This window comes from Osmerus mordax, chromosome 20 (genome assembly GCF_038355195.1).
Source record: "Osmerus mordax isolate fOsmMor3 chromosome 20, fOsmMor3.pri, whole genome shotgun sequence".
Taxonomy (NCBI): Eukaryota; Metazoa; Chordata; class Actinopteri; order Osmeriformes; family Osmeridae; genus Osmerus; species Osmerus mordax.
The window spans coordinates 8,333,023-8,360,936 of NC_090069.1; the positions used below are offsets into that span (position 1 = coordinate 8,333,023).

General features: G+C 40.1%; 2 protein-coding genes across 4 annotated transcripts; one reads left to right on the forward strand and one right to left on the reverse strand.

Moving 5' to 3' along the window:
- Positions 1-3,717, forward strand: LOC136964418 (putative nuclease HARBI1). Of its 3 annotated transcripts, XM_067258533.1 has the most exons (13): positions 1-379; positions 661-731; positions 819-995; positions 1,086-1,147; positions 1,230-1,316; positions 1,404-1,445; positions 1,514-1,687; positions 1,767-1,785; positions 2,132-2,180; positions 2,286-2,455; positions 2,525-2,640; positions 2,737-2,848; positions 2,943-3,717. In XM_067258533.1, the coding sequence occupies exons 1-13, from the start codon at positions 222-224 to the stop codon at positions 3,311-3,313; spliced, it is 1,608 nt and encodes a 535-aa protein (XP_067114634.1). In that variant the 5' UTR covers positions 1-221; the 3' UTR covers positions 3,314-3,717. The 3 variants fall into 3 exon arrangements, with proteins under 3 accessions (XP_067114634.1, XP_067114632.1, XP_067114633.1); XM_067258531.1 differs by having other exon boundaries at positions 2,132-2,455; XM_067258532.1 differs by having other exon boundaries at positions 2,132-2,455; positions 2,549-2,640.
- A 1,453-nt stretch (positions 3,718-5,170) lies between these two features.
- On the reverse strand, positions 5,171-27,914 carry slc27a6 (solute carrier family 27 member 6). The gene is made up of 10 exons (XM_067258206.1): positions 27,357-27,914; positions 25,623-25,832; positions 16,536-16,694; positions 15,336-15,460; positions 13,291-13,485; positions 8,987-9,077; positions 8,469-8,667; positions 8,025-8,122; positions 7,561-7,691; positions 5,171-7,141 (listed from the first exon to the last, which is right to left on the reverse strand). The coding sequence occupies exons 1-10, from the start codon at positions 27,844-27,846 to the stop codon at positions 6,965-6,967; spliced, it is 1,875 nt and encodes a 624-aa protein (XP_067114307.1). The 5' UTR covers positions 27,847-27,914; the 3' UTR covers positions 5,171-6,964.

Consider the following 27,914-nt stretch of genomic DNA (forward strand, 5'->3'; position numbering starts at 1 on the left):
CCTGTTGCACAAAAGTAGAATTAAGACATCCGGGATAAATGACTCAGCTGAGCTCAATGAAGCCAAAACATGTGCGTCCAGGCTTAATTGGTTGCACAAAGACCAAGCCAGGATGAGCAGACACGGATTCATTAAGCCAGGTGAAACCAATCCTGGATAGGTGCGCGCTCACGGCTCACTCAAATAGACCCCGCCACAGATCACAGATTAACTGATTTACCATGGCAACTAGAGCCGCGTACTTTTCCCCGTCGGAAGCACAAATCCTCATGGAGGCATACGAGGAGGTAAAAGATATAATTAAGAAGAAAGGCAACACCGCCACAGTGATAAAGCAAAGAGAAAAAGCGTGGCAAAGTATTGCAGACCGCCTGAATGCGTAAGTAGTGCACAATTACATACTCACCGCTCCGCTGAAACATCACAATTACAATTCAAATATTTAATTCACATCTCCAAAAATGCAGTTGTACTGTAATTATGAAACGGTTAAATTTTTTATTGAAATGCACTGCAGATATGAGTGAAATTGTGTAAAGTAACTCCATCACACTGTATAAAGCTATGATAAATTTTTTGATATTTTTACTGAAAACAAGACAAAAATACCAAGTAATTTTTTGCAGTGTGACTCCATTAAATATGTGTGTGTGTGTGTAGATTAAACATGAACGGGCCAAAACGGACATGGCAGCAGGTCAAAATCAAATACAAGAACATTCTGCAGAATGGTATGGTCCCTGACTAATATTTAACAAAGCACAAGCATATATTGTACCCAGAAGGTGCCTGCTCACACATTGTCTGTACTGTTTTAGCAGTGAAAAAGAATACCCACAGACAAGGCACGGGTGGTGGGTCACCAAAGGCTGACCTTACCCCAGCAGAGGACATGGCCTTGGAGCTAAATAAAGGCAGGCCCGTCTTAGAGGGGATCCCTGGGGGGAAAGAGACGAGCATAGGTTCCTCCCAAGATGCCACCCGCTTCATTCAAGGTATGTCCTTCCATCTCTACATGGGATACAACCACATTCATATTGAATCAATTTGGACTGTCTGACTTTGGTTTACCTATTGCCTTGCAGTGTCTGGCAGCACTGTGTTCCTGTTAGAGCCACCAGCACAAGCACCAGACGATGCTGATCCAGTGAGTACTCCATCAAAGGCATACTGTAGGCCTGGCATGTCTTGTCTACTAGCTTCAATATGAATCCGATTAAATGTGATAGGGTGAAGGCCCCAGTGCAGCAGCAACAGCACATGATGGAGACGATGATGAGGAGGAGACCATCTCTCTGGATTCCAGAAGGCATGAGGTATCATGTTAAGACTGTGAAAGTACTATTTACTCTACAATGGTGAGGAGTCCTCATCAAAATCAAAAAATCTAATTTCTTTTACAGGACCCAGATGCTATACAGTGGGAAAACCAGCCTGGCAACATAGTGCGTATTAATAAAAGGACACCACATCCTGCCAAATTCCAGCTGCGCTAATTGTATTGTGTTCACAGAGCTCACAAGCTATCAGAAAGTTGTATGGCAACCACCTCCGGCGCCAAATAGAACTGGCAGACATAGACATTCAGTACAAGAAGAAAAAGATGGAAAATCTTGCACTGGAGTCCGAAATAAAAAAGAGGACAATTAGGAAACTGGACCTTGAAATAAAAAAACTTGAGAGGGAGGTGAGATATGCCTTCAATGTACACTGTATGCTAACTGTAACACAAATGTATTAATCATTATTTTTCTTTCCTCCCCCAGCTCCAAGAAGATGACACAGCTGAAAATAAAAATTAGGTATATTCTCGTAAAGTCAAGTGAGCCATGACATATGAGCTCTTATTGTGAGCACACAGGACGGTGGCATCTTTCTAAGGTTTTTTTTATTTTCCCAGCAATCAGTACAACCAAGTCATCGTTATAAGGCATCGCCCTCTTTTGCCCACCCCCCCAGCACCAGGTGTGGCCACTAGCCTATATGAAGGCCCAAAATTGTGTGTTCCTTTCTGCTCTGACAATGGCATGCCCATTCGTGCGAGATGTGGTGGATGAAGAAGCACTTGTGCTGAGGAGAGCCTTCAGGCGAGAAAGGGTCTTCAGGGACCGGTTGGACCCACTGGCCTTCCCTGATGACCATCTATATGAAAGATACAGGTTTTCTGCAGATGGCATCAGGTATCTATGCAGACTACTGGGTCCCAGGATTAAGCACCGCACTGCACGGAGCCATGCACTGAGTGTGGAGCAAATGGTTTGTGTGGCCTTGCGCTTTTTTGCTAGTGGAGCCTTCCTGTACTCAGTGGGGGATGCAGAACAGCTGAACAAGGCCACAATTTGCCGCACAATAAGGAGTGTGTGTCTGGCTATCAAAGCATTAGCAGATGTCTTCATCTCCTTCCCTGGCCACAGAAGACTCTGTGACATCAAAGAGGAGTTCTATAGGATTGCAGGTAAGAGGATCTACAAATTACAGGACAACTGTTAACACATAGTAGGATACTCATTACTTTGTGTGACAGGTTTCCCCAATGTCATTGGTGCAGTGGACTGCACACACATAAGGATAAAAGCCCCCTCAGGTGCCCATGAGGCCGATTTTGTGAATAGGAAATCCTTTCACAGCATTAATGTTCAGGTGAACATAACTTTTTGATATTGTCCATTGACGAACACTCTGCATTGCCAGTGATGTGCATTGATTGGTGTAATATTCCTCATCTTATGATTTCAGATGGTCTGCAATGCTGACTGTGTGATCAGCAATGTTGTGGCAAAATGGCCTGGCTCAGTCCATGACTCCAGAATCTTTCGGGCCTCTGAAATCTATCAGTGCCTATCACAAGGTAAGCCACACAACCCCTATTTATAACCATCATGGCTGTGTCAAGAATATCACTGTGTTTATGAGGTAGTAATGATGAGATTTTGTGTTGACAGGTGAATTCTCTGGTGTGTTGCTGGGAGACAGGGGGTATGGCTGCCAGCCTTTTCTCCTGACACCTTTCACAGACCCCCAGGAAGCACAGCAGGCCTACAACCATGCCCATGCCAGGACCAGGGCCAGAGTTGAAATGACCTTTGGCCTCCTGAAGGCACGCTTTCACTGCCTTCACAAATTAAGGGTCAGCCCTGTTAGGGCATGTGATATTACTGTGGCTTGTGCTGTCCTCCACAATGTGGCCTGCCTGAGGAAGGAGAGGGCCCCCAGAGTGCCACCAGCCATGGACTGGGACAATCCGGCAATCTTCCCTGATGACGACAGTGGTCGGCTGCTGAGGGACCAATATGTGTTGAATTATTTTAGTTAGTATGTGTGCTTTCAATTTTGGTTAAATATGTCCTGCGGTGGCAGAGGAATTTGGGTTTTTTTGGGTTCGTTTTTTTACGAATTTGGCCTCTTATGATGTTTGTGCGGTATACTGTGTGTAATACAAGGCTGCAGGGAGGCTACTGCATCCATTCATTTGTCTGTTCAGTTGATGTGTATGGATTTGTCCTGCATTTATTTTAGTGTGCAGACATGCAGGGTGTGTTATATACAGACCTTTGAATGTGTATGTATCATTTTGTATAATATGCTTGGATTCTGTGCTTTCCATCTTGTAGAGTCACTGTGACTTCAGTTTCGAAAGGAGCTGATGGTTTACCTGCTTTGTTTTGTCCTTATTCAATAAAGGAACATAATGTTACACATTGTGTTTTTATATTCATATGGAATGTGTATTTGTTTATATGACAGAGTACTAGGGCCACACTGAAGAAAAAGGATAAAGTCATAAATTTATGAGGCTGGTTCTTTCTGCAGAAAAGCTACATATTGTTTTTACAGTTTTGATACTTATGACAATGTGATACTTAATATTCTGGCACATCAGCATGTCTTTGTTTATGAAACCATACTGAAGTACAATTTCACGAAATGCCCCACATCTGTCATTTTAACAACTGTCCTCCTTTAAAACAACTGGTTACAATATTATGACTTGTGTTTTTTTCCCCTCTGTGGCCCTAATATTCTATCATTTTATATATAGCCTTATAGTCTATGGGAAACTGTAAATTATCTAATGATAGCAACATCATCTAAAAATCATTTTTTATCCAAAATCATTGAAATTAATGATCACAAACGTTTAAATAATGACAGTGGGTCTAGTTATATGTGATAACAATGTATAGTGAGCAGTGAAATAACTATTGGTTTCCATTTGTGGTGACTGCTGACTGACATTAGGGATGAGATTAAATAGATCCTGGAATTTAGCCTGGTCTGGAGCAGGCTAGCTCCACAGAATAAATCTCCATGGTAATTTATACCATAACATATCCTCCTGCCCCCTATCCATCTTTAGTGCAACCGGATTACGGATCAATTGAGCCAGGATCACCAAGATATCCTGGCTTAATCCCTTATCCTAGTTTTGTGCAACAGGCCCCAGGATGAGCTTCAAAAACCGAACAATCCAAGATAATGACAAATCGTCAACAATCAAATCCAGCTAACTGAGTTAGCGACGTACGGAGAACGGGCCCCAGGAGGTATATAAACGGTATTATTAACTTTTGAGAACGTCTTCTGGACCAATAGGAACAGCGTATTGGTCCAATTATTACACTAGTATATAAGAAACGGATTTATTAACTTTTGAGAACGTCTTCTAGACCAATAGGAACAGCGTATTGCTCCAATTATTACACTAGTATATAAGAAATATGATTATGAAATGTATTAAATGTTAGGATGATAAACAGCTTTTATTTTATGTCATTGAATTGTTCCCCAGTTACATGTCACTTGATGTTAGCTATAATTTGTTTATTGTTTTGTAACAATTATTATTTATTTAGTATTATTTTGTGTTCAACTCAATAGGCTAGTGTACAATGTTAAGCAACGTAATGTGACCTCTGCTCTTGAAAATAATATCCTCCAGAAACATTAAGATTGACAAGACAATCTCCAACCAACAGTAGGCCTACAGCATCTATCATGTTATCTATCATCCTGTCCTGCTCAGTCCTATGCAGATTATTTTGGCGTGCCTGTCCGAGGTTTTAAATGAAATCATCAGAATGGCTACTTCTAAAACCTCATACCAAAGGCCTGACTAGTATGGCTGGCATATTTACTACAAGAAATATTTTTTTATATATAAAAAGAAGACCTTATATAAATTCTGTATAATGTCAGCAACATTTATTTTTTCATGTTGTATATCTAAGTTCCTGTTATTGGTTGGACTAGTTACAACACTGAATGCTTTGCAATAATTTAAGTAACAACACAGGTACACAATCTCTCTCTCACACCAAACTTTTGATAAAGCTTGAGATTCCTGTGCACAATGTTGTTTGGACCCCAGTGGGATAATAACTCATGACAGCAGCTTGTGAGGTCTTCCCAGTGTACATATAGTGCATATAATAACAGTACCCTGAGAATAAATAACTGAAATATGCTTTTTACTCAACTTCAGTTGCTGAGTATGGAAACTATAGTTATATAAACATTTATGGCAACAACACAGGAGTATAGTATTGGTTCAGTAGGAAGAATTATTTTTGAAATTTGTACAAACGCATTACAAATGCCATTGAGCAAAATTTGGCTAGATATAGAACATATTTCCACACCTACCACAAAGGTGTCGAAAGATGAAACAATGGAAGGAGGTTGCTAGAACAAAATGGTCATTCTTTTTTCCTTAACCTCTTCAACGGTAAGCAAAACAACTTCATAACCAGTTCATTACTATTTTCAGTACTGAGGAATTATAATCCTAGCCAAAAAAAATTGGACTAGACTTTCACAGTGCTATCAACATGTGTTTACATTGTAAACTCCATATTGTTTTACAACATTGGCAAGACAGATTCAATAGCAGTAAAAACAATCAACAATGTTTATATTAACAATGAACAACTAAGAAACGTATTATTCAATCAGTCCCTATTTTAACACACCAAGCGCAAGATTCGGTAACAGATTCCTTGTGATGTGTTTCTATTAACTATAACTGGCACTGGCCAAATGTTTACAGTATATGTCAAACTTAATTTGACAATGCTCATCACTGGGAAGATTTATGTTGATATATACTTAATCAATAAACATTAGACAGAATCTTGTTCTTAGTGTATTATTGGCCAGCCTTATACTGTAACTGTCGGTTGGCACAATAAAATTGTTTTGTTTCCTTCTAATTTTAAAGTGAGAAAAGATGGAAATTACATTACTGATTATTGATACGGAAAACATAATTTTAATATACATACATACATTATTGTTTTTACTAAAAGTGTAACTAAATCTCGTTGAGAAACTGGAGGATACATAATAGCCAAACTTTGATTCAAGAACACCCATTTGACTTTCAATTATGTCAAGTGTATTTATCAAGTGGTGTGGTTATTTCATTATCAACATTATGTTTATTTTCATAAATGTATCTAGTTGTAGTAACAATAGATATTTTACTTCAATATGTCAAGTATAAAAGCTCTACAGTTGTTGAAATATTTAGTGAGAATTAGGAGAGGCCACTCTTGAGTCACATTAGATTCTGAGACTGACAGTCAATGTGCTGATTATCATTGTTGACCACTCCAGGTCAGTTTGATGTTTTAACTGGACGTGTTTGAGAATAGACATGTGGAAAACAGACACCGCAGTCAGCTTTCACTGAGGTTTTACAAATCACATAAGGCTAATTCAAAATGTGTTCCACCGTGATCATGCTCATGAGGACATTTGATCTATCAATACTGTGTTGATGCCAGTTATTTCTATAAGAACACCTTCATAAATGATTCGATGAGCCTTTAATAATGGGTTCCACGTTTTTGTTTCTTATCAAATGTACAACGCCATAAATGAGAACCTCCAATTTACAGCTGCTCTTCTTTACAGCACCATCTTCGTGAACCAATCTTTTTTTGTTTTTAGCCATGTGAAGTAGCTACAGTTTCCATTCACCTGCCAGAATACTCTCATAGATGGAGTCAGTGAGTGGAATGTAGGACTTCTCAGAGTAATCCAAGAAATAGAGGAGGTCAGAGAAGGTTGAAGGGTTGAAGCCAGCCTCCACTAGTCGGAATTTCTGCTGCTTAAAGGTACCAGTCATTTCCATTGATTCCTGAAAAATAGATGGCACAGTTGTGATCTTATTTTACGATTATTTAATTAATAGCTTTCAGCCATTATGCTTTGGCAAAGTATGCTTAGAAAACTGACTCAAAGGAATACCTTGCATTTCACGTATGAAAAAATAAACATATATCACATATCACAATGCTGCTTTTTCATGTTCTGTCAGCTACTAAGGGCTGTAGTAAGCCAATCCTGCCAGAAGGGGCCAGCACTGTCCCACAGATGTTAACAAATGTTCTTGATGCCCCTGTTTAATTTAACAATCAACCTGCAGTACGAATCATTTTAAGATTCTGATTGTGGACGTATTTTTTACCAAGACCGGTTTTGTAAAAGTTTGGTCAAACAGATTCTCGCATAAAAAAATTATACAAGCACATCTTTCAAAAAAGCATCCAAGCTGACCTGAATCCTTATGAATAGTGGACGAGCATATGCAGGTAAATGCTTCATAGCATAGTCGAATAACTTCTTCCCATCAAACGTGCAGTTGGGCCTCACAATAATGGCTGCCATTCCAGCTCTTCCCTCATTTCCTATAGATACAATGGCTTTCCATTAGTTTTACAATTTTTCAACAATGGCGTCTCAATTAAGGAGATCTGACAAACGATCTTTAATTCTGATTTCAGGCAGGGAAAAGTGCATCTCAAGAGAGTGGTATGGTTTAATTGCTAATATTACATTCATAATTAATTTCACATTGGGGACAATTATAATATCAACACTCCATGACCTTTCAGGGCAGCTTCAACTGTTTGCTTGCCAACATCAGGAAGTTCCATGAGTGCATGTTACACACAATACGCACGCACACACAGTTCCTATAAGCATGCTGGTTTCAGGGAGAGGAAAGGCCCACAAAGTACCTGGAATTTCAACCCCGTAAACATTGGCCTCCTGGATAAAGTCCACCAGTCCAAGTACTTCTGTCACCTCTGTGGTTGCCACATTTTCCCCCTTCCACCTGAAATCATATCCACTTGCATTTTATGAATGCCTGTTAACACATAATAAATTATGGTATGGTGTGAAAGGTTTGAGAATACTACAACAGAAAAGTAGTCAGTGTTATCAAGCAGAATACAAGTTGTATGATTTTCTTTAAGAATCAGTACAATAGAATGAAACCAAGATCAAGGAAAAAGGCAGGGTAAGAAATTGTTTTTATAACAGCTGCAGTAGATCCTTGTACACCACAGCATTTCTGTCATGTTAAATTGAGAATTCAATTTTTACACATCTTCATTCATGTATCTAAAATATTTTCATCGTGAAGCAAGTGATAGGTACAGTAAAATCACACTTCGTACCTAAACGTGTCCCCCACTCGGTCCTTGAAACAGATGAAGTCCTCATCATCTTCAGCCATCAGGTCCCCTGTGTTGAAGTAAGCATCTCCTTTCACAAACACATTCCTCATCAGCTTCTTCTCAGTCAGCTGCTTGCTCCCTGCATAGCCAAAGAATGGGCTGGTGGGACCCACCTTGGACAAGAGAAGGCCTGTGTCACCTGAAAGGAGACATCCATGTAAGGGGAGACATTTTATACACCCACTGAGATAAAATTAGTTTTTGAACAGGATATGACAATATTATTACAATATATTATATTAAAATCCAGAAAATCAGACACACAACTCAAGAAGACATACGCAGGACAAAATAATAAGTCCATAATCCTTTCCTGTACTGTACGATGAGCCAAATAAATTTACAATTAGCTTTACAAACATTTACTGGGTGGAGAAGACTCGATGAATTACAAGGTATTTGTGCACAAATTTGTGCACAAGGTTTGAATATGTTTGAATATGCTAATATGCTCTTACCCTTTTTCACGTGTTGACAAAATCCCTGCTTGTCATGCACTGGCTCATCTTTGATTATGTCGTATTTCACCAAATCATACTTGAAAATAAGCTAAAAGAAGGACACAGACACAGATAATATTTAGTTCATATGTGGATATTACTGGGGATCAGAACTGGGTGGTATTGCAGAAATCAAGCATTGTGATGGAGCCTAATTCCAAAGGTCAAAGCATAGAACTGTATGTTCCCTCTGAGACTTCGATGGTGTGTGCTTTACACACATACAAACAAGAATATGGCATAATGTCTTTTAGCCAATGGCATTGAACTACTAGAGCTTGGTAATGGCTCTGAGAAAATAGGTATTACATTATTTGTTGTGTTTATTTTCTGATTCTGTTCACAAGTCACTACCATACCATAATTTCAGGAATCTATGTGCGCTTGTGTGTCTGTCTGTGTGGTTTTATAGTGGCATTTTAGGGCAATGAGTGTCCAACAATTATCTCGAGAACCAAGCACTGCAAAGTTGTAGTTTTGCATATGTCATTTGTTTCAAAACCCAAAGACATGCTGTGCTGTGTTTGACGTTGTTTGGGTAAGCGCTTCGACATCCATACAAATATATTGTAGCGACAATGCTCTTGGCACCCAGAATGCACCGCGGCAGGCAGAAAACCGAAGAAGTATAAGGTTTTAGCTTAGTTAGATAAGCATTGTTTAGAGTTCTATTGTTGTGTTCGTTCTGTTTTGATATGTGTAATGTGATGATCTGTAGTTTGGATAATTTGAGTGTTCACCCTGATTGTGACTGTTGGCTAGTTAGATGGCTATACAAGCTGTCCAATGTAAAAGTGTGTCTGTAATAATAAAGAGTCGTGAGCAATATTCCTTCTCAATTCTTGAATGCTAGCTGGCGCTACAATATTCTTAATATCACAGCGACACTGATCTGAATGCTTGAGCCTCTGATCTCACGAGACACTGAGACACTGCCCCATCCCACTATCAGTCCTCAAGGGTTATGCAGTTGGGCCGCCAAACAAATGAAAACAAAAATATGAAAAATGAATAAATATCAAAATATTTATATACTGTCAGACCGGGGGGGGGGGGGGGGGGCGGGGCTACTTTGTGCGATACACTAATGCGTTCTGCAGAGAAGGGAGACTGGCGTTGGTCACAGTTTGGAATGGAAGGGAGAAAACAGGACAAAGGCGGATATCGCTATTCTTTTATGACGACAACGTAGTTAAGGCGGCAGGCGTGTGTTGCTTAGGCGGCCTCCTTAACTGAAAAGTGCTGCGGGAAACCCTGCTGTTGTTAAATGATTATAAAAATATAATCATTTGCATGATGAAGTGCATAAGTGGCTACATGATGTGGAGGTTGAACAAGTACTTTTGAGAATTTCAATTGTGAAATTAGTCTAGAGTCTAGACTATGTTAACTGTTTAACTAAACCTGTAGGCAGGGTAGGTAATGTTTTTTAAAGCACTTTTTGTCATATTTGCTGAAATAAACTTCACACCCTTATAGCAATCAATAAATCAAATGCTCTGACAGTAAAATTAAATAAATCTGATATCAGTTGCTGTTGCAGAACTCTAATAAACACAACCAATCATTACGTTTGGACCAAATGCAATTATTAGACCGCTACTAGCCTGTCTACCTACCTACCTGCGCACACTCTGCCCGTACACTCTTTGCAGTAGTCAGAAAGCGCATTTATGTGTTTTGGGGAAGTAGCTTTGAAGGGAGGGGGTGGGATATTTTGGGTTGGATACTTTCAAACTCAAGCCAAAATTGCTGGTTTCGCAAAACGTACCTACCCTGCCTTTAATTGAGCTTATAAAATGTTAACGGACTAAGATAAAAATGTATTCTACCAGTGCACAAACAAGGTTAATTTAAGTAACCAACTACTACACCTGTTACAGCACTGTAGCTATGTTGGTCTGCTGTACTGCTGTATCATGCATAAGAAAACACAATGAGTCGGTAGAGTGAGTGGTCATTTGAATTTCCTTTCTTTTCAGACTTTACACAAACCATACCTTTTCACATAAAACATTATTTTCTTGTTTTCAATGACTGTATATTTCCATCTTCACTTATTGTAAACTAGCACAGTTTATGTTAGGTTGTAGAGACAAACTGCTGCCATAAATGTTGGCCTGTACATACTGCTCCTATGCTGTTCATGGTAGCCTAGCGTAAACGCTAGTACACATTTCCTGGTGGAGTTATTTTCAGGCACCCAATGGGATTGCATGCTAAATGTGTCTCCTTGGTGACAGTCCCTTAGCAACAAACACAGATAGAGCTAGAGTCAGGATGCACCATGCTGATATTCAAATGGAGTAGATGGCTTGGGGATGCATGGAGAGGATTCAGGAATTCAGGAATATATATATACCTGAATCCTATATTTAGATATATGGATATATATAGGATGTCTATATCTATATAGATATAGATCATGCTATATTATATGTATGTATATATATATACATACATATAATATAGCATGATTAACTGTTATTAATTGTTATCAACAAGAGTACACATCTTTGATAGGGACAATCACACATAAAATCTGTGGGGGGTGTATGTCAACAATACTGTCAACTATTTCCAAATATCACTTAAATTTGATAAGCATTTGGTTGAATACATATGCAAATTGAGGGTAAATCCAAATATATGACACTTAATCCTAATGTTTTGTAACTTCATTCTGGGTCAAGAGGCTTGGGCAGTGAGACATATCCAAGAATAGTTAAGGTACTGTAAGAGATAAATCCAAACTAAGTCTCCTCACTCCCCTCCTACTCTGATAATACTATCAGTGTGTGGAGTCTGGTGACCCCCTGCCTTGCTTGCTTGCCTTTCATACAACAGCTCTAGTTTTAGTAAGCCTCAATCCTTCAACAAATACCATTTAAGTAACTACACAATGTTATGCAAATTGTTTGGATTAGCAAAAGAGGAATACATATGATTTATTTGTTTCTTGTAATGACCTAGAGTCAATATGACTGCAGTTTCAATGCTTTCAACTGTATCCCGTTACCATGTGACAGTAAAAGTAGATTAAATCAAGATGAGTATCTGTCTGACAATGCAGTCTACTTATGGCAGTGACTTATGTGATTATAAGCTTAGATGTTTCAATTTAAGGTGAAATATCATTGTTAAGGTTCCTAAATATAAAAGTACCATACATGCATGTATTGGTTGCCCAAGTAAATATATTTCACAATCTCATAATTTCTCAAGATGTACTGTATGACTTTACAAACTAGATTCAGCAGCTCTGGTAAGCTTCCTGCTGACAATGTTTGACATCTTGGTCACCTAGAACCCCACCTGCAACCTAGATAATTCCTTACCTATATATAGAACTGTGTGCTCCTCCACCAACATGTTGTTCATGGGCCACGTGCTCATCTATAGGTAGTTTAAATCCTTTTTAGATCAGAGACCAATTTGCACAACCTCAAAATTCATTCATGGCATTCATAATTTGACAACCCATTTGTAATATCAACATTATCCATGTATAATTTCTGTATAGTATTTTAAGAATTGTTATGGTGGGGTCGAGCCTTATTGGAGCTTAGTTAAGTCAAACATGCTTCTAACTGATGTGGCTCACCTTTTGGTAACCTGTTTGACATGGTCCAGGAACAAACTCATACACACACACACGCACACACACACACACGACTCACCCACCAGCACATTCACAAATACTCTGGTACGAAATGTGACATAGCTATGCATTCCTACAGATATACATTACTATAAATACAAGTAGGAAATGAGTAAAATCGTGTTAACTCAACATCACTGCAGAACCTGAAGAAAGATATAATGGAATGGATTATAATGCTGGGTGACCAAATTTGTTGCTATGAGTCTAGGTAAAAACACCCCACACCTTTATGGTTGACACAAGGGCAAGTGTTCAGATAAAGAAGAACCAATATCCAAGATCCAAACAAGTTTTGGATTCTGCTCCTGTTAACTCGAATCCAGATATAGATGGATTTTTTTGGTCAAATATTATGGAAAGACTTTCTAAAACTGACTCCCCTAATAGCATATCTCAAAATAAAGGACACAGTTTTAGTATCTCAAACTAGCTGTTGTATCTGTATTTAGTTGCTAAAATAACTATGCTAATGCAGCAAAACACTTTTTGGAGACATCTGTGAGAGGCATATTCGGAAAGACCCATATTCTTTACTAGATTTAAAATAAGTAGAGTCACAGTTGGGCTACCACGCAAACCACATGTCAGACAAACTCACTTTATAAAAGAAGTTGGAACGTCCCACCACTCCGATCTTGCCAATATGGTTCATGAAGCACAGGTTGCCCTCGGTGGAACCATAGAGCTCACACATGCGGATCTCACCAAAGCGCCGATGAAACTCCCGCCACACATCCTGTCGTAGCCCGTTTCCCACTCCCATATGCACCTTGTGAACTTTTTCTCCCTCGATCTGATGGGAAATGTAGTACAAAAAGAATGTTAACAAAAACAGGAAGCAAATCTGTGCTTATCTAGTGCTGCTGACTAATGTAATGTAATAGTATGTTACAGCACACTGACAGTGATAAACAATTAGTAAATAAACTGAGTTAAGGCCAATGTTGACTACCTAAACCTGGTATTCCTTTTTAAACTGACATGCAAACAGGCCAGTTTCTCACTCAAATGATTATGTGGTCCTGTGAGCACGTGCTTGTATTGAGGGAGAAAAGATGTGTGTGTGTGAAGAAGGGAGTGTGTGCGCAATGCATATGTATAGAAGTGTGCGCGCCTGAGTAGTCTTAATAAAGGAGTCAGTCACACCACCACATTCTGAATCTGGCTGTGGGAAAGTACTATTCCATGGGATAAGACTGCCCTATCTGCTTATCTTATTACTCACTGTTCCTAATTGTGGTCCTCAGAGTGGAGGAAAACAAGAACAGAGCTCAATCATAATATCATATTCATTATTCATAACCATTTGAGTCAGTAACAATACTACGCTGATAATAGAGCCAGAGTCCTTTGTTTTGTAGCTGCCATGGCTGAGTGAGTGTTCCAGCTTGGCTTGTGTGGGTGTTAGCATGTGTATCTACTTGTCTCAAGCGTGAACACATGCGCATGCATTGAAAGCAAATGTAAAGATTGTCCATATGTCCATGCTGGTGGTCACATATTGGGTCTTTGAGTAAATGTGTGTGTATGAAAATTATTTTATTGATGAAGTAAACTTCTGACCATCAGCCTGTGTACACAGCCAGCCTTGTGCCTTGTCCATTGGGCCAATGGGGAAAAAAGGGGACAAAGGGGGCTTTGAGCCCTGTGCACTTGTTCAGTCCCAGCAAGCGTTTGTGTGTGTGTGTGTTTGTGTGGGCTGGGGGGTGTCTGTTTGGTGTCCCTAGATACTCCATGGGAAGACAGACACAAACAAAAGTTTATCCTGTCCTTCCATCATGAAAATGCACAATTGGGTACAATGTTTTTAGAACATCGGTTCATTCTGGTGTTGTCTGCCTCTGACCGAGGAAGAGAGAAAGTGAAGTTTTCCAGGAAAGGCATATAATTGCTGGAACAAATTTGATTTAATAAATGTTACAGGCCACAGAAAACCCCCTAACTTGTGATGCTCATACCACTGCACATCAACCTCATGGTTGTTATTTTGCAAGGCGGTGACCTGGGACTCTATTGGGAATTTATTAATAATAATTCATTCAAATGTTTAACAACAACCCTCATTCTGTAAACTGTTTAAATGGTAAACTCTTGCAAACCATCAATAGTAGAGTTAGACCAATATTGGTTTGTCATTACCAATACCGATGTCTGGACAGCCTTTGCCAATATATAATATATCATCTTGTTTTGGAACACCATAAATTGACCAAAACCAATACAGAAAACTGCTTTACACTGATAATTTGATTGTCCTCATGAATTCAATTGTTCCAAAATCTGTCTAGCGTAGCCATTCAACTACTATGACCATTTGTGGCTTGTGACATGCATGCACCTGCACATATTTATTAAAAGTTTGACAGACTTGTCAGATTACCAATTACAGCATTGGTAATCGATCAATATCAGATGATTGGCACAATAGATCGACTACTAGAAAGCTTATGATGAGGGGTAATAAAAGATTGAGAAAAAATTAGAGTAATTAATAATGGATTCTCGACCAATGCTAAACTATTGATTTACCACTGATAAAGAGTAATAAAGCATTGACAACCAATTGTCAAATCAAAATCTAATCTAATTGTTTAATCAATGTTGACATTAACAATTAAGTCAACTGATAAATGAGACAAATACCTCGGGCTGGTTGCAGAGGTATCGGCAAAGCTCACCGATATACTGAAAGATAGTTACATCATAATTTCTACAGTCACTCCAGAACTGTGAGGCTGAGAATTTCTTTTTCAGGACACATGTAGCACCTATGAGAGGGAGAAGAGCATAAGTATGAGGGTTGCATATGCCAAGTAGCGAACTTTTCAACTGGGTCTTGGGTTTCTCTTGACCAGACAATGATGGCTTGTGTACTTGGCCAAATAAACTCAGAACATTTGGTACAGGTCCTTCAGTGATGCAGCTGTGACAGTATAAAGTATAAAGTTCTTTCACTATTAAGTAAACACAAGTTGCACTTATTTTGACTGTCTGACTGCCAGGAACATAGTGGTCCAACATTTTGAAGGTCTTTGACCTGTGTTTCCAAGACTGAGTTTGTCAGGACGTTGCACTGTCAACTTCGCAGGTATCAGGCACAAATATACAACTAGCCAACAAATTGCCAATATAGTATTGCAAAACCATGGATAACATCATGGATGTGGATATGCAATATCTATTTATTAAAAATCCATAATAAAATTGAGGACAAAAGCCTGCTTTCATGAATGTGGTTTTGCAGAATCCATTTGTACTGTATGTGTCTTACAAATTATATTGTTAAAATGTATTTTGTTCATTTTTACTCTATCGTTTTTATAGTGGTGGGACGATCAGCTCACAATTCAATATTGTCACAATTTCAGAATTAGTCAGAATTATAAACGAATAACGAATCTTTTGGCACATGTCTTTAAACAACTTGAATTCAAAGTCAGTTGCTATCCCTTGGTTACTATGTCTTTTCCAAATTCTTCCATTTGCATGGCAAAAAGAACTAGAAGAGCCTTAAACAGAACGGGGTGGAACTGGAAAATTAACATAACTTCCATTAACTCAAAATTTCAGAAATGAACAGACATGTACCATGTTGTAACTTGTTTGTTCAGGGTTATTGATTACATCCAAATCTAAACTACACTATTCTCCTTTACTTAGATCTGAAACTACTGAATCAATGAACATAAATGCTGTGTGGGACCCCACGTACTTGCTTTCATCTCATGGTTGTTTTCAAATGAATGGTCAAATGGAGAAGGGGAACTAAGGTTTAAATGTAGGAACTTCTGTATATGAAATCAAAACAAATATGAATGGACAGAAGGCAGTGGCGGATCCTACCCAGCAAAATGGTCCCTCCGATGCCAATCATGGAGGCAGCGCTATGGTAGAGAGGGAGTGGGGTGTAAACCACATCATTTTGGGTTGCTCCGTAAGCCCAAAACCCTGCAGCTGCTTTCAAAGACTGGATGTGGGTAATTACTGCAGCCTTGGGCAGACCTAGGACAATGTTAAAACATGAAATTGTGTTAAAACTTTTAATCTTTGTTTCTGGACTGACTGTTTCGGAATGTGGTTTCATGACCTATCGTAATGTAAGATAGCTAGTTGTATAATCTTCTCATACATTCTGATAATCAAGCTTTAAACATACAGTCATATTTCCAGAAGTGCAAATAGTAATTTCTTATTGCAAATAATTGGCTGTAGTAGCAATGGTGTCTGCTCTCCCAAACAAATGGTTGGTAATATGCAGGCCCAAACGTAATTCGCGAGCGAAGAATTCCGTCAAAAACCCCAAAACATTTGACCTGTAAACAGAGCCCATTGCCACCAGTGTAGGGAGGTCTGTGAATTTAGGGTTGCCACCCGTCCCTTAAAATACGGAATCGTCCCGTATTTGAGAATAAAATAGCGCATCTCGTTTTGAATCAATATGGGACGTGGTTTGTCCTGTATTTTCAGAGTTGTCTTCAATGCAGCATCCCATGCAAATCATCCCCACCCGCATTCTGTGAAGACTCATCCTATTCTGTCCTGGATTGGGTAATACTCGCTGCCATCGTTGGTTTGATCGGTTTGTTTCAGGTTCACGGCCAATCACAGTCACAGGAGGGTGGGTCTCTTGGCGGAGAGTCGATTTGAAAGAATGGCAGAGGCAGCTCCAGATACCCCCTGCATAATAAGAAGTACACTTATAAAAGGAAGTAGGCTTGACATGCTCCAATACTGCTACTACGTTTTTTTTTTGTTTCAGTTTTTATTTTTTCAGTTTCAGATCTGTTTTTTAGTTTCAGACTTTTGGCCCCGATTTTGCGTAGGGGGCGTGGCTTCAACTCAGAGGCGGGAATTATGAGTGACCCCCCCTGGAGCCAGGCCCGGGGGTGGGGCTCGATGGCCTTTTCCCATGGGGCCCGGAAAGAAGTACTCGTTCCCAGCAGATGAACGAATCGTTCACCACCAACCGTGTCTTCGGATCAATATTTCGTTCTTCTGCCAACCGAGTCTTCGGATCAATGTTTCGTTCTTCTGCCAACCGAGTCTTCAGATCAATGTTTCGTTCTTCTGACAACCGAGTCTTCGGATCAATGATTCATTCATCTGCCGGGTATGAGTCTTTGGATATTTTTTCATGTGACCTGTATAGGCTCAGTACTGGTAGCTAGAGGAAACCGAAATGATTCGTTCATTTTGACTGGGTCTTTGGGTACGAGTCTTTGGATCATTTTTCACGTGACCTGCATAGGCTCAGAAGAAGAAATAGAAAGTATTTGTTTACCTCATTCACTTTCGCGTGACTAGGTTTAGTAAGACCTGAATGATATTCGTTCACCAGTGATAATTATAGGTGTTGTTTTTTCAACTTTTTTTTTCTTTTTCTCGGCCACGAGAAAATGAACGAATCGCTCTCTGAGACTACATTTACATTTATTCATTTAGCAGACGCTTTTATCCAAAGCGACTTCCAAGAGAGAGCTTTACAAAGTACGGAGGTCACTAATAATAACAACAAGATAGCCCCAAAAACATTGCGGGAAGCCAAAACATGAAGCACATATTGTGAACAACCAAAATAAGTGCCAAAGGGAAGAACCACAAGAGAATGTAGTTAAACAAGTTACAATTAAACAACATGAATCGCTATAAGTGCAAGTGTACCTGTAGAAAAGCAAGCAACAGTAAAAAATATTCTACTACTCGTTACTCCGACTACTACTCGTTACTCTCGAGTCATACTAATGATTCGTTCAAAATGAACGAATCGCTCACGAACTACGGCATGGCATCTACTCCGCCAAGGCAACACGCTGGCGCCAGCGCACAGTTAAGGCATGTGAAAGATATTACCGTTTTTGAATAGATACTTGGGACATTATCCCCGCAGTGGCATTTCTTTGGTCATTAACACATACCCTCAAAAAGGCTAATATCTTTCAGTCAGTAGGCTTGTACTCCGATTTTACAGTTGTCTTGCGCTTGTGCGGCTTATATTTCGAAGCAGTTTATAATCCGGTTTTAGAACAAAAAAGTGGCTTTGTCTCAAGATCTCTACAGACCGTGCAGCTAATTTAATGCTCAACACTTGAACAGGGGTTTATTACTTGAAAGAGGAATTATTTAGGCTACTGTGTTGTCTCAGTTACACTATCAGGGCTTGGAAATACAGTGACTTGCTAAAGTAGGCAAATGGCTAGTAGAACATAACATTTCATAATAATTTCAGTTAATCAAACAGCTGCAAGACCCAGTGAAATGTTATAGGCTAGCTAGCTCTAGCAAAATAACGCTAGCATTGCTAACAACATTACTAATTCAACTTTGGTAGTGTAACCGAGCTCTTTGTAAGTTCGTTTTATATCTAATTGGGTGTGCTTTGCCTTCGGCAAGGGCACAACCTTTGTTCTCTCACATATATATTATTATTATTATTCTTTTTGCCCCCCTAAAACTCAGTCAATATTTGGCCTACATAGACAACGTAGGTGTCAAAAGTTTCGTCTTGGTAGCGATTGAGTTGCTTCTATTGGAATTTATGTTCCGTTGCATGGTTTGGGCTTCAGTTAAGTTTTTGTGGCGAAAAGTGAAGCTAACGGTGGCTAATTTGCTAGCCACAGTCACTGACGTTACTAACGTCACTACGTCACTAACGTCACGAAAACACGAGTGACTACCTTTGGCAGAACATTCATTTTGCATCTGTTAACTTGGGGGATAGCTAGGCTAACTATAGCTTTACTGCAAGGCAGCTGCAGAAACGCCACAAGCAAAGAGGCCAGGGCGATAAATATTTACTCATTTTACTTTGTGATATGACACACAATTGTGATGTGTAATGTACAATATAAGCTGATAGTATTAAGGAAGTACATCTACTTTCGGAAACAGTAGTCTACTATTTCACTGAAATATTAGCATCATGACATTAGCCTGTGTTGCCTGGGCAACACATACTACAGTGGTCTATGATGTACCTGTTTTCAATCGTTAAAATAAACATTCCTCACATATACATTTTCGTTGTAGGATTTATTCTGACATTAGTAAACTATTTGTTGGTGAAGTTACCATTACCTGTGGTTTCAAACCAGTGTAGCTCACTGCAACGCTGTAGCTTACGCGAGACACACTACAAAAACATCTAGCTACAGTACACAGCTGTTTAGGAAGTCAAACGGCGACAGAAAATGTTCGGCACTCCCCTTACTTAAATCAAAAGTCTATCTAACTACTAACCTGAACTTCATTGCCACCTAAACGTTGTCAATCTGTTCATGAAAATAATTAATTTCAGCCTAAACCGTACAACGGAACGTTAGATCAAATTCAACCAACGCAATCGCTACCAAGACGAACACAGCAATAGTCTACTACTGTACCGTAGTAGTACAATTTACCGGGGCAGCTTCTCCACACAGGGCTATATCGCATTTTGCGTTGTTACTGACAATGATCGCTACCAGTGAGCTTTTTATGAATGAGCGATTTTCCACTAAATAAATGTCAAGCTTATTTACGTTTTGGGGGGCATATTTTCAGTTAGCAGATGGTACTGTTTGAATCGCGATTCCATCTTCTACTGCCGGGTAACGTCGTAGAATAATCTTCAAAGGGGTTGTTTATTCATGAATGAATGCAATATGAGTAAAATATCATGAGAAGGGAAAAACTTAAAATGACATTTAAGTCATAGAGATTAGGTCAATTTTTACACCGGTCTGCCAAATGTATTCGTTTTGATTCAACGATGAGGCTATCTATTTCATTCTCCACTTCACTCGTATTTTCAGTTGTAAATGAGCAGCAAAAAAATCTATGTATTCTTTATAAATAATAAGTATGCATTTTTATATAAAATATACAGAAATATCAGTTGTAAAAATGTCATTCAAAAACGGACCCCTGTGCAACCGACGCAAGCAAGCACACCCTACAATTTCCCCAGAAATTGTACCCTCTCTAGTTGTATATGATCCTGTGGACAAAAAGATCCTCAGGATTTGCAAGTTAGCTAAACTTATACTATATCTAAAATAATTTTGTAGACATAACAATGGATTCTGCCACTAAATGAGTGACTTGGCTTTATTTCTGGACATACTATCCACAACCGAAGTGTGTTACACAATGCTGTAGATCGCCTATACTCGTGCATTGCTCTTGGTACCCAGAATGCCCTGCGGCAAGCTGAAAAGCTACTAAGTTAAGGGCATTAGCTTAGTTAAATAAGCATTGTTTGGAGTTCTATAGTTGTGTTCGTTCTGTTTTGAAATGTGTAATGCTATGGTCTTTAGATCATTTGAGTGTTCACCCTGATTGGGAATGTTGTCTAGTTAGATGGCAAGTAATCAATCGTGGGCAGTGGTCCGCTCAACGTTAATCGGCTCAACGGTAACGTTGTTCGCTTTCAAAGTGCGTTTTATAGTCCAGTGCGGTTTATACTCCGATTTACAAACACAAAGTGCTCATTCTGGGGGGGTGTGCCTTATACACGATGCAGCTTATTTTCCGAAAAATACGGTAATCAGATAGACGAGAGATCTGTTCCCAATTTAGCCTAACATTGTGTTTACATCTGTGTTAGTAGGTATAATAAATAATACCTGCACTGTGTACTGACATTCTGAAATTATACATCCAAAGGGTTTCTTATCACACAGATTTAATTTGGTCTTGTTTAGGCCAATTCCAAAACTTTTCTTTGCTATTAGTTAACATAATATATATGAACATAAATATTATACTGTCAATTTGTAATGTGGTTGGGCACCAAGTTATTTATATTTTTCAAGTCCATTTCTGCTTGATTTCTGCTACCTGTCAAGTCAAATTGCAGTGTTTTTTGGGGTGTGTAAATTCACTTTGTTTTGTAAATAAACTATGCACTGTGTTATTTCTGTAACACAGAAATGCTATTATAAGTCCCTGGTGCTTGAGCTTTTTTTCCCAAAAATATTTTGGATGTTCCAGCACTTATAGACCCAGATTATACTGTATATATTAATGAAAACAGTGACCCAAGACTCTGGACACTCTGAAGTAGCCTTGGCCACCCCATAAAACTCTAGTTCCGCCACTGCTTTCCACCAAAGTGAACCGGGAGCTAGTTCGGAGCTGGTGCTAGAGCCAGTTCGGAGCTGGTTCAAGAGCGAGAGAGCCACCACAGAGCCATGTCAATACGTCACTGTATACGTCTCATCTTTCCCAGCAACGCTAGCGCGGCAGCGCCAAACAAAAAGCAGAGCACGTCTAAAGGCTGTTTATCAATCCGAAGAACACGATGTTGAGATGCGTGTTTTCCGGATTCCTTGGTTATTGTGCTAGGCGACTTTAACAAAGGCAATCTCACTCAAGAACTCCCAAAATATAGACAATTCATCAAATGCCCTACCAGAGAAGGAAACACCTTGGATCACTGCTACTCTACAATCAGCAAAGCATACCATGCTTTGCTGGCACTGGGTCACTCTGACCACGCCATGGTCCACCTGATTCCTGCATACAGGCAGAAGCTAAAGCGCTGTAAGCCTGCTGTGAGGACATCAAAACAGTGGACCAGTGAAGCTATGGAAGATCTGCGGGCGTGCTTGGACTGCACTGACTGGGACATGTTCACGACTGCTACCAATAGTCTGGATGAGCTCACAGAGGCTGTGACATCATACATCAGCTTCTGTGAGGACTGCTGTATACCAACACGCACCAGGGTAAGCTACAACAACGACAAACCCTGGTTTACAGCTAAACTCAGAAGGTTGAGGTCAGAGAAAGAGGCCACGTTTAGGAGTGGGGACAAAGACAGTTTCAAGGAGTCGAAGAACAGGTTTAGCAAGGCGGTGAGGGAGGCTAAACGACTGTACTCAGAGAGACTAAAAAACCAATTCTCTGCAAACGACTCTGCTTCTGTCTGGAGAGGGCTCAGGCAGATTACCAACTACAAGCCGAGAGGCCCCCACTCCACTAACGACTCCCGCCTGGCCAACGACCTGAATGAGTTCTACTGCAGATTTGAAAGACAATTGGACAGTCCTGAACTACCCCTTCCCACCCAGGAGGCCTCCCACCTCCCCCCCTCTACAGTGACGACTCTCTCCATTCAGGAGGGTGAAGTTAACAGACTTTTCAAGAGGCAGAATCCCCGCAAAGCAGCTGGGCCGGACTCTGTCTCTCAAGCCACCCTCAAACACTGCGCTGACCAGCTGTCTCCGGTGTTTACCTACATCTTTAACACCTCCCTTGAGACATGCCATGTGCCAGCCTGTCTCAAGTCCTCCACCATCATCCCTGTGCCCAAAAAGCCAAGGCCAACAGGACATAATGACTACAGACCCGTCGCCCTGACCTCTGTGGTAATGAAGTCTTTCGAGCGCCTGGTGCTGGCACACCTTAAATCCATCACTGACCCTGCAGTTTGCCTACAGAGCCAACAGGTCTGTGGACGATGCAGTTAACATGGCCCTCCACTTCACCCTACAGCACCTGGACTCCCCAGCATCCTATGCCAGGATCCTGTTTGTGGACTTCAGCTCTGCCTTCAATACCATCATCCCCGCCCTGCTTCAGGACAAGCTCTCCCAGCTGAACGTGCCTGATTCCACCTGCAGGTGGATCACAGACTTCCTGTCTGACAGGAAGCAGTGCGTTAAGCTGGGAACACAAGTCTCTGACTCCCGGTCCATCAGCACCGGATCACCTCAGGGCTGCGTCCTTTCTCCTCTGCTCTTCTCCCTGTACACCAACAGTTGCACTTCCAGTCATCCGTCCGTCAAACTCCTGAAGTTTGCGGACGACACCACCCTTATTGGGCTCATCTCTGGTGGAGACGAGTGTGATTATAGGTGGGAAGCGGCCAACCTGGTGACCTGGTGCAGCCAGAACAACTTAGAGCTCAATGCTCTTAAGACAGTGGAGATGGTTGTGGACTTCAGGAGGAACACAGCCCCACTCACCCCCATCACCCTGTGTGACTCCCCAGTCAACACTGTGGAGTCCTTCCGCTTCCTGGGCACTATCCTCTCCCAGGACCTCAAGTGGGAACTGAACATCAGCTCCCTCATCAGGAAAGCACAACAGAGGATGTACTTCCTTCGGCAGCTGAAGAAGTTCAACCTGCCAAAGACAATGATGGTGCACTTCTACTCAGCCATCATTGAGTCCATCCTCACCTCCTCATCAGGACCAATACATCACGCCACAAAAACAGTTTCTTCCCTTCCGCTGTTGGCCTCTTCAACAAGGCCAAGGGACCACACTGACTCTAATGATTTCTTGCTTAAAACACACTGCTTTTTGCACTGCATTACAATAATGGTATCTTGTACATTTGAATTTTTTGTAATGTTTGTAGTTTTGGATTTTTATATTGTAATTTACGGCAACTTATATTTTATTTTATTGTATATTTAATTATATTCTAATCCCACTTAGTACTGCTAGTTTATGTACCCTTAGTATAGATAGTCCACATATAATTTTTTTTGGTCCCTATATGTTTATTGTATGCACCTTCCTACAAAAGCAAATTCCTTGTCTGTGCAAACTTTCATGGCGAATAAATCCCATTCTGATTCTGATTCTTGGCTATTGCGCAATACCCTGGACTCGCAGCAGAATGACAACACTGGCATTATCAGCGCAACATTTTATAAATGTTTGCTGTATAGTGCTTGTGTATTACATTTGTGTTAAATATAGACTCAATAGCTCATAACATTTGTGTTTGTCATTTCACTCATTTGATAGGATTATAGCGCGGGGGGGAGTCAGGTGGCTGATCGGTTAGGGAAGCGGACTAGTAATCAGAAGGTTGCCAGTTCGATTCCCGGCTGTGCCAAATGACGTTGTGTCCTTGGGCAAGGCACTTCACCCTACTTGCCTCGGGGGGAATGTCCCTGTACTTACTGTAAGTCGCTCTGGATAAGAGCGTCTGCTAAATGACTAAATGTAAATAACGCAGCAACTAGTGTCTGCACTGCTATGCTAGCTAGGTAGGTTATCGAAAAGTCGGAGCAAATTTACAAATTAGCAGTTTCATCAAGAAAATAAGCACATTTTCAGCAACTACACTGGCCACTTCTCGTTACATTTTAATTCAGATGCTGATTTACAAGTACCGTTTAGCTGGAATATGAATTGTAAAAGTAAAAACTGCAATGGCGGTCAAAGGATTCTGTTTGTCACGGTGACTCCGCCCCAAGCGGTTCTTGCTTGGTTCCCAATCTAGTCCAGCTCCAAAGTGGTGCTATTTGCGAACCACGTACGAACCACTTTTCCGGTTCTCAGTCTGTCGAAAGAGAAAGAACTAGTTCGCGATTAAGCACCGGCTCAGAACCGGCACCCAAAATGCGTTGGTGGAAAAGGGGTATGTCTTTTATCCCCGTGGGGGATTTAACTTGTTGCTCCCTGCCTCATGTCATGCATGCTGCAGTGAAGGCCGGCAGCGCTTCCCAATGTACATCCATTCCGCCAATGTTAAACCATTTGTAATGTGTATGAATAAATGGTGAGATCAATCACGTGAGTGTCTTGACTGAACTTTTTTGTTGTTGTTTGAATACATGGTTTTATTTTTTAAGTTTTAGACCAAAACTTACATTTTCAATGTGAAGCTTTAGTTTTTCAACTATAGATTTTTTTTTCCAATTAACAAAACATTTGTGGTCTCACTGTCAGACTTTGTTTGCCTATGTTCATTATCGTCATAGCTCCGATTCAGCTATATGACCACTTGAGTTGTGATAGAGACTGAGTTGTTGATTAACCACCACTCATCCCCCCCCCCTACAGTGTTAACAAGCTTTTTAGAACATCTATGTTGTAGGCTAGTAGTTGTCTCGCTTGCGAAAGAGATTATCAGTGACAGACACTAACCTGTACAAAAAAACTTTAAATAAAAGAAAACTGCAATTAATATGTTATATGAACACTTACCAGTGGTACCGGAGGTAAAAATGTAGAGAATGGGGGTCTTAAGGGAGGACACAGACCTCAGGCTCGGTAGGATTGGCTTGTCAGAGGCCTGCTCCATCTTGTCCAACAGAGTCTGGACATCCATGCATAAACTCTCCCTCTTCATGGCCCACACAGATATGTTGTCCTCCCGAAGGCTGGGTAAGATGTCCTCTAGAGTGTCCAACAGGTCTGAGGAACAATGGTGAGAAAGTGACTCAAACTAATGGCAATTTGTGACTGACTGAAGGTGATATTCAAGGTTCAACAACATCCAAGGCACTGAACAAAAGTGACTTGTGGAAGTGACAAACAAGCCCTTGTTCTTAAGATGTGGTCTGATGAGACTAAAGTGGAAGTTTCTGGCCTGAACACTGTACACATGTTGGGTAAATCTAACACTGCGCTCAGTAAGACAATCTCTGATTACAAATGGTCAGCTTTGCTTGACCATATTCTATAGAATAGATTTATATTTAATTTCAGAAAGTAAACTGAACGCATTCACTACAGAATGTCATGTTTGGCAAAATCCAATGAGAATCAGAATGAAACTAGTTTGACAGATCACCGACTTGAATTGCAAGAAATGAATACTACAAATACCACGTAGTACCTGTTGACGCAAGAGAAGAGACTCAATGTAAATGTAAGAAATGAGTTGCTATGATTTAGCCTAGTAAACAACACTTATTGGAACTTAATTTGAAACCAATAAGGGAGTCACTGAAATAGTGTTTCCAGACAGCAAATTAAACAAACTTGTGTGTGTGATGTGCAAATATCCCAGCCAATTACTGTTGTTGCTTATTTACTTCAGTTGACAACATATGAAAGCCATAAGCAAGAACTATCGCTTTCATAATACAATACGACTCTATACGGTGATATTCAATGTACTGTATGTAGTTTTCACTTCCAAATTGGAAAGGTACCAGTGGAGTAACCTAAAACAAGAGCATTTTGCGGGGGCTTTTGAATTAACGTTGTATTGATCTTGAGCTTGGACAAGCAAGGATGACCCTTTTGGCTGTTCATGAGTCACTGACCCTAATTCACATAAAATATGAAATGGACAACACTGAGTACCACTAAACAATGCTTGTTAAGTGTGGTTGCTCCCATGAATAAGCATATTTCTTCGACATTTTATTTTGGGCCTATACGTTTTTCCTTGATAAAACTATTCTAGCATCGGCATGCAGTATACAGCTCTGGAAAAAATGGAGAGACCACTAAACCTTTTTCTTTCCTTTTTAAAAAGGTTTAGAAGTACAATTTTTTGAGTAAGGAACAGAAGAGTCCTCACTCAATTGTTTTCAACTTTTTGTCAACTTTTTTCTTTAAAATTTTTCCAGAGCTGCACTCCGATACCAAGTTATTTTCAGATAAGTTACTAAGCACAATATGTATGAGTCAGATCACATTTACTTAATTTGTCACGTGGTAAGGGGTGTGACAGGTGGGTGGAGCAATCTCAAGCGTTGCAACATATAGTTTTCTGTTCAATTTAAATTACTTTCCTTTCGCATTCTTGTTTTGGTAGATTATATGTTACCTGTATATGATGTACTGTACAGAGGGCACTGTGTTGTAAAACTGCTTCATTATCTTAACATTTACCTAACGACGGTGAATAGGCTATGAAGAGCTTGAGCGTAAGTGACACATTTGTTTGTCACAAGAAGTATCTAGGCTACACAACAATGCGTTTACCTGCGCCAACAACAAGAGTCTTTGTCCCACAGCAATTGAAACAGTGAAGTAATGATCTTGACTTTATGTTAGTGTTGAGGAAAGCCACAGAGCATCCGAGTTTGTTCAAACCGAACCAAACGCACACAAAGTCGGGTTCGTTGTTCATCAGAAGCGCAACACAGTCTCCTTTCTTCAGAGTCCCTTGTTCGAGGAATATATTAGCCACTTTGTTGCTTCTTAAGTTGATGTCTTGATAGGTGTAAGTTGTCCCCTCAAACATTAAAAAAGGTTTGTTAGGGATTCTTTCTGCCTGTTCTACAAATCTGTCCATGACAGTGAACACATTTGAGGTTAATTTGTATAATTCCAGTTGTGCCCCGAATCTTATGACTCTCGCCAAATAAAATACATCCTTCCAAAAGTAGGGAAAGCATAGTTTCTGTACAACGTGCACGGAAAACAATCCCGCCACAAAAGCTGTTACCCATCCTAGTGAGGAAAACATCATGCCTACTCAGAGCAGTTTTTTAAATAACTGGAAAAGGAAGATAAATTGATTTTTCAAGACTGTCTACC